At 30.3% G+C, this 11,203-nt stretch overlaps 1 protein-coding gene across 2 annotated transcripts; it reads right to left on the reverse strand.

The window, feature by feature from the left end:
- Positions 1 to 694: 694 nt before the first annotated feature.
- On the reverse strand, positions 695 to 2,565 carry LOC123271507 (zinc finger MYM-type protein 1-like). 2 transcript variants are annotated; one of them, XM_044737854.1, is made up of 3 exons: positions 1,888 to 2,565; positions 1,201 to 1,809; positions 695 to 1,125 (listed from the first exon to the last, which is right to left on the reverse strand). In XM_044737854.1, the coding sequence occupies exons 1-3, from the start codon at positions 2,543 to 2,545 to the stop codon at positions 710 to 712; spliced, it is 1,683 nt and encodes a 560-aa protein (XP_044593789.1). In that variant the 5' UTR covers positions 2,546 to 2,565; the 3' UTR covers positions 695 to 709. The 2 variants fall into 2 exon arrangements, with proteins under 2 accessions (XP_044593789.1, XP_044593788.1); XM_044737853.1 differs by having other exon boundaries at positions 1,201 to 2,565.
- Positions 2,566 to 11,203: the final 8,638 nt, after the last annotated feature.

Below are 11,203 nucleotides of genomic sequence, written 5' to 3' on the forward strand. Positions count from 1 at the left end.
CAAATGTTTACGAGGAAGGAGATTTAGTAGCTATTCAGAGGACGCAGTTCGGGCCAGGCTTAAAGCTTAGAGGAAAGTTTTTGGGCCCCAATCACATTACTAAATTACTAAGGGGTGATCGCTATGTCGTTGAGAAGGTAGGCGAGCACGAAGGGCCTCAACATACATCCACAGCAGCCGATCATTTGAAGCCATGGGGAATGGGTCCGGAAGAAAACTACAAAACAACAGATGTGGAAACAGACGATGACAATTGAGGGCAATTGTCGATGCAGGATGGCCGAATGTGGAATGGTCATTTTAGATTTAAGTTTTTCTATTTTATTGTTTTATTGCACCTTTGTACTTAGCAGTAAGTATTTTTTCAAAAGGTTGTAAATAAAGGGATGAAGAAAAATTCACAAATAACAGATGTTTGGTTAAGATAGTTTAGAAAATTTTTGTATGCGTAGGAACGGAAGTATAGATTTGTCTCGTGGCAAAAATGTACATTATAAGTACAGAGAGTGTAAGAACGAAGTATGACTGATGCGGGGGTGAGAAACCCAGGTAGTAATTGTATGGGACTCGAAGAGAGAGTTCCTACTTAACTTCGATGTACGACAGACCTCTGTCCTTTAACTCTGTCAATTTTTTCTAATAAATACTCACTTTAAATTAACCGCCCCGTGATACCTTAAAAATAACAACTTAATAAACATTTAGTATCCTATCCTATTAAACCAGATACTACATACATTTGACTAGTAAATCTTTTTACCATGTCATCAGTTGGCATATAATTCTTACAGCACAGCTTAAATACTCGCATATGAATGCGTATTCGCATTAAAGAGACTAGCATATCTATTAACATGCGATTCCTACATTTTGTTTTGATCACAGCCATCACACTGAATACACGTTCAACATCCGCATTGCTTGTGGGCAAAGATAGTGCCCTCAAAGCAAATGCTGCTAAATCTTTAAACTGCTTAGAGTCATTAGCATTCTCAATTTTGTTTACAGCAATCCAAAAATCAATAGTGCTAATGTTCTCATCAACATTGTCACAAATTTCACTAATTCTCATAGTCCTTAAGTTCCGCCACTGTCTTTCAATTGCATCTCTGTCTGCGTCTTGAGCTGTAATAATATATAATACATAGATATTACGTATGCATATCGTATGTATTAATATTTATTTACGTGTATATTTACCTGCTAAATCCCATGGTAGGCACTCGACAGAAACATTAGACGTTTGATCCATGCATAATTTCGGGATAAAATACCGTATGTTAGTTAAAACTGAGATATTATCAGGAAATCTCTTAACTAACTCCTCACATAACTTGAGCATGAATGATCTTGATCTCACTTTCACAGTCTGTAAATTTTCGCTAGAAATAGTAGACTTGGTAAGATACATAGAAAATTTATAACCAAAATCAACTGAGTCTAATGGTAGTAAGGAGTTATCAAAGTCACAGTTAGCTTTTGATATTGCACGTTGTACAGCAGCTATATCTGCCTGATGGATCATCGCCGTTGAAGCTGTTTTTGACGGAATAGATTTTAAATAAATAGGCTTAAAAATTCTCCTCGCTACAGATAATAATAGAATTCTTAAATCAGTATAAAGTTTTGTTATGTCAGCATTTGCTTTTTGGAATGCAATATTTAAATCAGTAACTTCCTTTAAAACAGTATCTAAAAACAATAAATAAAGTATGTTGCTTTCGTCTCTATACATCTGACCTAAATTTCGAGCAGTAATATCTTTGTTGGCTGGAGAACTTTCCAATTTAGTAAAAAATGCTTTTAGTGAATCCCACTGTTTCAAAACAACTGTTACGGCATTAGTCCATGCAAGCCAACGAGTATCAGAGAGTTGAACCAATTTCGGCGGCTTTTTTCCGTCCTTAATTTTTTCATACATGGTTCTATAAGTTGTTTGTCGTAACGGACTTTTTGAAAACCAATTACGAGTTTCTCTTAACAAAAAGTCGACAGAAGCTGGTAATTCGTCACTTGCTTTTGACGCACACAGACTTAGAGAATGGCAACTACACTTCATTAGTTGGACTTTGGGATAGTCTTTTTTGATTAAAGTGAATAAACTGTGCTTCACACCGCACATATTACTGGCTCCATCAGTTCCTATGCCCACTAATTTGTCAAGATTCAAGCCAACTTTAGAGAAGAATTCTCTGAAATTCTTGTATAAGTTATCGGCTGTAGCAGAGGACACTTCGTCAAATCCTAGAAAGTCCGTAACAAATTGGTTGCAAGTATTACTGAAATATCGGACGCAGTACGCCATGTATTTAACCGTCGACACATCTGTCGACTCATCCAATATAACTGAATAATCTTGGTCACCAATATCTTTAATTAGTTCAATTAACATTTCAGGTGCCACTACGTTTAAAATAAGTTTAGATGCTTTTGTGCGGTGTAAACGTACTTTTTCAAGCTGACTACCTTTGCCAAGTTGCTTTAAAACTTCACCCAAGTGATCTACACTTTTAATTGAACTGTGATTTGCAACATACAGTGCCATTTTAATTTCGGCAATTTTTAATTCTCGTTTTACGGATGGATTGACTAAAAAATAAATACATGAGTAATTATTTGTCTACATCTGATAAAAAGTATCATATTAAAAATAAAAATTAAGACGTACCGTGATTCATTAACGACGGTTGTTGTTTTCGGTTCCGAGACTCTGCTTGTCGAATGTGTGACGATGTCTTCGCATGTTTTTTGAGATCAGTTGCGTGAGCCCTTAAAGGAACATTGCAATATTTACAACGAGCTTCACCTTTTCCTGATGCAATTGAATCAGCATGGTTTTTTGTAATCCAACCTATGTAAAAAAAAGTAATCAACTAATTTATTTTTTGTTTTTAACTTAAACTATAGATGAATTATATTTTAAATAATTTTAATTTTATTTCACCTTTAAAAATAGGCTGTTTTTCCCAGGCTTCACGATACGCCTTGGCGTTTGTCATTGCTTATCATATAATACTTAAATTACTCAATTAATTAATAATTGCACAGCTATATAAGTTTTTTTACTAAGCTAATTGACTAGTGAATGTACTGTTTATTTATGTATTGATATGTATGTCTTGTGTTCGCTTTGACTATTAAACTTACACGCTTATCTATTCAATATGACACTATACACACTATCGATTGTTATACTTTATAATATCGACAAATCGATAGTCAAGCAGTATGATATAATTTCCCTAAAGATGACTCTGGCGGTAAATATAAAAATAATTAATGTTGAAACAATACATGTAATTGTTTGCATAAAAATATATAATTTTTAAAAACCATAAATAGAAAAAAAAATGATATTTTATTTCATTTATTGAAAAGTCGCCTATCGGCGACTAGTCGCCTTCATTAGAATTTTAGTCGCCGACTTATTTCAAAAGTAGCCTGAATGGCGACAAGTAGCCTCATCTGGCAAGCCTGTTACCGAAAAGAGCTAAAATTGTTTGGGTTTACTTTCTTCGTGAAAGTCAACTGATCAAAGTCTAAGTGACTCTGTTCGGGCGATGTACAAATGTAGGTGGCGTTTTAGTCGAATTGAGCGGAAGTTTTAAACGACGATATTCTTTTCAAAACAAATGTTAATTATGATTTCTACGAATTATGTTATTCATTAACAAAAATATGATAATAATTAATTCATTCATAAATTATTAATAATAATAATAATAACCACAATACTAACAATAACAACGAAGATAATACTGATAATAATTAATAATTATTATGGTAACAATAAATTAATGATAAAAATAATAGTAATAATAATATTTATCAGTTTATCACCATTATTATTATTATTGTCATTAAATTATTGAGCATTGAACTATTAAATTTGAATTTACAATTTTCTTAATTACAAAAATTGTTAACATTTTTTTTTAATTTATGTAAAATGGTAAGCTTCAAATTGATTTTTAGTTTATCAATGCGAACCAAAGAGTATACGCGGCTTATTTATATAAAATTTTATTAATATTACTAGATACTGTAAGAAAAATGAAATTTTAATTTATGTACATTATAATCTTATGAACATTTAATTTCCGCAAGAAAAATACAAATTTTGAATTAAAAATTTTTTAATTTAAAAAAATGTTAAAATTTCTTTTTTTTTTAATATTTCTACAATCAACAATCCAACATTTTCACACATGTATTATTTTAAATTTTATTTTCTAATTAAGTTTTATTTATTAATTAGAATCAATACCGAAAAGAGATAAAATTGTTTGGGGTTTGCTTTCTTCGTAAAAGTCAGTCGTTGCCTAAGTAATTCTGTTCGAGCGGTGTACAGATATAAGTGGTACTTCAATCAAATTGAGCGGAAGTTTTAAATGACGATTTAACAAAATAACAAAATTTGCAATGCTCTTGAGTCGCATACAGATGTCACTACCATATATATACGTGTTTGAGTTATTTGAAGCTGCCAATAAGTATTTATGTTGACATCAGATCAGTGTGAATACTTCTGCGATGTTTTTAGTCGCATGTAGATGTCACTACTATGAAAGTATATATTTTATTATCTAATCAGCTGGCTGCACTGGCTGCCGATCCCAACTCTTATTCGGTACCATTATATGGAACTATTCCACCAGGTGGCAGTGATCATCGTCGGTAAGAAATCATTGATGACGAAAATAGACAAATTTCTGTAATTATTTGACACTCTTTGTCAAAATTAATAAATCTTTTTCAGGTTTATGTGTCAATATTATTTATTTAATATTTACTTGAAATTATAACTGCGGCATTTTTCATCGCACTTGCGTAATACTTAGCCTAATACTGTTCTTAATTATTGTCAACTTAATTATAAAATTAACTTATTTTAAAAGGTTAGTTGTTATATTTTCAACATAATAATTCTCATGATATTTATTAATATTTCTGTTGAATAATTATATTTTCTTTGACTTTTTACTAAATCTGTAGTCATCAATATCTGACTTGTCCTGCAAAGCATCAGAGTAAGTTGAAAACACTGCAAGTAAGTACCCTATCTTATAAAATATTGTCACTGTTCAACAACACATCAATTTTTATTTAGAATTTTAAATTATGACAATTGTAATGTAATCTCTCAAATCGTAATTGTCAAGTAACTAATTTTTTTTTTTTTCAGCGCTTCGCTGCGGTCAATTACCCAAGGATTTGGCATCGTCAATATTCCTGCTTTCATAGAGCAGTCGCTAAATATTCTTCTGCTATTAATTAGCAGTCGTCCAGCACTATCTGCTGTCCGTCAACAGTCGAGTGTTTGCTTTCTGCTATCAACTAGCAGTAATTTTTTAAGAAATTCTGCTTTTATTCAGCAGTCAAGCGCTAAATTTCTGCTTTCTAAAAGCAGTTGTCTCATCATTTTTGCTGTAAATCAGCAATCGAGTGTTGATTTTCTATTAGTAAACAGTAGCTATCTAAAAATTGGATATAGTAATTTTGTATTATTTAATTTCTGCATTTAATTGCAGTTTTATATACAGAATCTGCTATTTTAAGCAATTAATTTCCGAATTAAATAAAGTTTTTAATAAAAAATCTCAAGCTATTATACTATATTTTATTAAAACTTTGAAAACTACTCATAAATAAATTTTTTAAATAATTTATATATAAGTATTTATTATTTAATAATGTCTAAAACTTTAGATTTTTCTCATATTCGCAATGGTGAAATGTTAATCGATGACGATATCGATTATTTTGCATACTTATTACATTCAAATTTTGGTTATGATGTTCGAGAATGCTGGTATGTGCAATGTCCTGAATTAATTGAACCTTTGAATATTAAAAAAAATCATATACAAATATTACATAGTTGTGAAGGAGATTACGATTTTGGTAAAACTTCAAATGTTCATTGGGTTTGTAGCTATTATGATACAAACAATGTTTATATTTTTGATTCTATGAGAAGTAATAAATTACATGACAAACATCGACTCTTTCTTTCTCGATGTTTTCCTGATTTCCCACTCGACTCAAAAACTATATGCCCTGAGGTTCAACTCCAACCAAACAATGTAGATTGTGGTGTTTATGCAATTGCATTTGCTACTTCTCTTGCACTTGGAGATTGGCCAGTAGAAAAACCATTTCGTTATTTCATCATTTTAAATTGATGCTAGAAGATTGTTCTGATTACGTCCACCGCGAAACATCTAATTTGGAGAAGCCTGAAAGAATAGAATGTGTTCCTAAATTAGAGAAACACATTCAAATATTATACAGTCAAGATGAGCACTGGGTTTGTTCTTTTTATGATACCAAAAAAGTTTATGTCTATGACTCTCAAAATAAACGGTCATTAAATGACGATCAGAAAAAATTTCTACAGTATTTATTTCCTTACTTAGACATAAATTCAACATCAGTCATTTTTCCTACAGTGCAATTTCATATTAGGGTCATTCCACGTCAAATCGACCAATAGTTGGACTCGACCCCTTTCGATTTGGATAAATTTTGGTCAGAAGTTTTCTTTTATCCTATAACGAAGTTCTGCCAAAAGAAAAAAATTAAAAAAATTTTTTTCAAAAGTTATGCAAAATCCAAAATTTCACTATTTTCCATATTTTTTAAATTTATGTTTTAAAAATCTCGAAAACTATTGCAATTAAAAAAATCGCTTATGGTAAACTTCAAAGGGGATACTTGGGGCTATAAAAAGAAAAAATTTCCAAAAAAAAAATTTTGAAAAATCTCCAATTTGTGAAATTTTGAATTTTTGAAAATTGTCAAAATTGACCGTCGACAATAAATTTTTGGCTCAAATTTTTGTGTACTACCTTGTACCAATCTTAAAAGATCCTGAAATTTTTGGAACTGTGTTTTTGTTTTCAAAAATATGAATTTTTGAAATTTGTTAAAAAAATTTTTTCTTAAATTTTTTTTTTTTTTAATCAGTTTGGCAAATCGCGTAATTTTGATATTTTGAACAGTTGAAATTTCATTTAGTGGCATAATGATGAGAAAAAAAACATTAATGATATTTGTTTATTATTGGTTATTAATTTATTTAATAGGGCTTTTTACGTGTAAGTTTACTTGACATTCTGTTACGAAAATTTTTTTTTCTTCAATTCTTCAGTTACTGTTGTTGCTCCTTTTCTTTTTCTTAACCTGAAAAATGTTAATATGACTTAAATCTTTAAATCCAAACTTAAAATAGATAAAGTACTAACACAGAAATTTCAGATTTTTACCTGCTTTTAATATCTGGTTCTTCAACGAACTCGTAGATATCTGTATTTTTTAACCGGAAATCCTTTCCTTCCTCAGATGAGGATGAGGTTTTTACTCTCATCACATCACTTGAAATGGGAATAGCGGCATGACAATTTCAGTTCCTTGTACTGGCAGAGCATTTTTAAATCTCTGGTTAAGTTTTTGAGTACGCTGAATCTGCTCATTTGAAACAAAGTCACAATTGATTCCGTGAACATTTTCTTTTGCCCATTGGAATAGCTCATCAGGTGTTTGAATTTGGTCGTCAGCTTTAGATTGGAGGTTGGCTCTGTCAACCTTCCGTTTTAATGTTCCGCCTAAACCATCACTTGGACCTTTTCCATGTGAAGTTGCAAAATAATGCCATTCCACTGGTATTTGAAAATCTTCCTCATGATGCAGCAAGTTCAGCAAATTGTACCGATTTTTATATTGAGATGCTGCACCATCCAAAAAATAAATTATTTTAGAAATGTCTGGGATTTTATTTTTCAGAAACGATGTCAGTACTTCCTGGAAACTATAAACTGCTGTTGTATTATGCGTCAAGTTGTCTGAAATGATTATCAAATTTAGAGGTACTATATTGTCGACATTTTCATCAATGGATCTATAATAGCAAGCAAATGGATGAATTGTCGCTTGACTATTATTCCAATAAGCTCCTTGGACACTGTTTTGAAGTAAAAATGAGTAATTTTCCGAGAAGTCAGCAACAACAAGTACTTGTCCAACTTCGAGATTCTTTTTCGTAGTTTGAAAAAATTCAGCCTGTTGACGAGCAATAAAATCATGCTGAAGGAATTTTGGAATAGATTCTATTTGTTTTGATGATTTGGAAACGGAATCTTCAGAGACACTCTCAACTAGTTGACTTTCTTCGACATTCACAGTTTTTTCAAATATTTCAACTTCATTTTGATGTTCTGGTAATTCACTATAGACTCTTTTAGTACACGAAATGCATAGTTTACTTCCCGGTATAATGGAAGGTAACCTAATCTTACACTGTTCGAACAATTTTAAACTGACTGGTCTCAAAGATTTACGAACTATACTGTCATGAAGTTTAAAGGGATCAGCACAAGATTTTTGATTTGAAGTATATTTGATACGATACTGTTTGTTATGTTGAGAGCAAATAAAACTAACGTCTGTACCACTTCTAGAATTCAGAGTAATCTGATCTTCGTCAGAAAAATCTTTGCAATTAATAAATTTTTCTTCAGAGCATATTTCATTCTTAAATAATCCAATTGAACACTTTTTTATTTTCCATCACTAATCTCTTATTTTTCTGCACTCAAAATTTTAACTAGATAATGTCCTCAAATTAAACACTTGATAAGATAATTGTTATAAGTTTAGAATTTGAAGAAAGAGTTATTTCTAGACACTTACTTAGAATGATGACTGTCTTCGAAATAAAAATCAGAAAGGTTAACTTTATCTTACACGTAAAGATTCAAACGTCACGCCACAGATGTCACAACTTCTTCTACTTTAACATCAAATGATAATACAGGTGTCAGTATCATTTTTTTTACGAGTTTTATTTTGAAAATGATCCCAAAAATGTCATTAATGTTTTTTTCTCATCATTATGCCACTAAATGAAATTTCAACTGTTCAAAATATCAAAATTACGCGATTTGCCAAACTGATTGAAAAAAAAATTTAAGAAAAATTTTTAACAAATTTCAAAAATTCATATTTTTGAAAAACAAAAACACAGTTCCAAAAATTTCAGGATCTTTTAAGATTGGTACAAGGTAGTACACAAAAAAATTTGAGCTAAAAATTTATTGTCGACGGTCAATTTTGACAATTTTCAAAAATTCAAAATTTCACAAATTGGAGATTTTTCAGAATTTTTTTTTGGAAATTTTTTTTTTAATAGCCCCAAGTATCCCCTTTGAAGTTTACCATAAGCAATTTTTTTAATTGCAATAGTTTTCGAGATTTTTAAAACATAAATTTAAAAAATATGGAAAATAGTGAAATTTTGGATTTTGCATAACTTTTGAAAAAAATTTTTTTAGTTTTTTTCCTTTGGCAGAACTTCGTTATGGGATAAAAGAAAACTTCTGACCAAAATTTATCCAAATCGAAAGAGGTCGAGTCCAACTATTGGTCGATTTGACGTGGAATGACCCATTAATAAAGATGATTCCGGGATATATGCTATTGCTTTTGCTGTGTTCATCTTAATCATAGTTCTATGCGATCTCATTTATCAAATATTTTTCAAACTCGAATAATAACTAATTTTCCGGAAGTCAACCATAACGTTCAATATTTATCTGATTTAACAGAAATTAGAAAAAAAGAACGCATTGGTCTGTATAATCGGAGAAGAAATGAACGAAAATTGAAGCAATTGGAATATCGTCAGGAAAAAATTGGTTCAAAAACTAAAAAAACTAGTTCAACTCAAAAAATTACAAAAAAATCTGTTAATGCGTCATTTGAGAAGAAATTAAGTAAGATACGTGATTATAAAGATAAGTCAAATCTAGAAAAACAATTTGAGAGATTACGAAAAAATTTTGTTTGCAAGAACCATAATAAGTCTTATTGTCATCAAAAAGTAAAAAAAGAAAAAGTAGCGACTGCAAAAAAAATTGTATCAAAATATAAGCGGAACAAGTGCAAACAAGACAATATCAAATTAAAATTATCAGTTGAACATTGCATTCAGAGATTGACAGAAGTTGTAGATAAAAATAGTTTAGCTGAAAAAAGATTAGAAGCCGAAAGAATTGTCAAATGGTGCTTGTGTCAAAGAAAAAATTATTTAGTAATTTTATCAAGAACATTGGTGACATTGAAGAACAAAGCTGAGTTCCATCTTTCTAAGTTACCCGATGATTCTTTAAAAAATCTTGATTATTATAAACTTGTATGTGGCAGATCACTTCATAATTCATCTACTGAAGCTTATTTTTATGATGTATCATATTTATTCGAGAAAATAAGTGATCCCATTCTTACAATGAACTCAAAAGGACAATTAATGTTCTACCACTCTTAAGAGATAGTCACGGAAAAAAACAATGGATTTGTAATGACTACTGTCGTACTAATCACAATAAAGAAATATATGAGCATTATATAATTTTACTAAAGGAAATTCAATCACGACGTTTAAATAGTTTTTCAATGTTATTAAAAAAATTATTTTTAACTTGTCATTCTACTGATAAGCTTGGTCATTTTCAATACTGTTATGAATCGTTAACTCATTGTGAATCGTTATTTATTTCTGTAGAATTATTGTCATCTTATTTTCCAGCCGTTCGATACATTAAAAGACTTATTTATCGAATGAAAGAAAATTTAGATAAAGTGAATGCATTAGATCGTGCTTTGGAAACTTCAGATTTAGAAACTTTAATCAATGTCACTAATGAAATGAAAAAGAAAGGAACTTTGCTAGATGACGAACAAAACGGAATTTGTTTAGATGAAGATTTGCTACAAGAACAGTATAAAGCAGCCTTCACTGCTTTTTCTAAACGATCACTAGATTTACCTCGGTATAAATGTATATCATGTCAGAAGTTAAATTTCAAAAGAGATGTCTCTGATTTAAATAAAATACGTAACCCAATTGCAACTGAAGTTTGGCAAAATCTAAACAATTTTATCAAAACACAAGATCTTTCACTAGTTAGTAATTATATATGTACAAATAATTGCTTAAAGAAGCTTTGCGCTAATGAGATACCTTCAATTTGTATACTAAACAAAATGTATGTGGGTTCAATTCCTGATGAAATAAAAACCTTAAATAATTATGAAAAGATACTCATCCAAAGAGCTAAGGCGTTTCAAGTTGTTGAATGATTAGGAACTATCACTAAAAAAAAGTTGCCTCATACTATGCGAATGCAAAAATTAAAAGGTCAAA

This window comes from Cotesia glomerata, linkage group LG9 (genome assembly GCF_020080835.1).
Source record: "Cotesia glomerata isolate CgM1 linkage group LG9, MPM_Cglom_v2.3, whole genome shotgun sequence".
NCBI classification, from domain to species: domain Eukaryota; kingdom Metazoa; phylum Arthropoda; class Insecta; order Hymenoptera; family Braconidae; genus Cotesia; species Cotesia glomerata.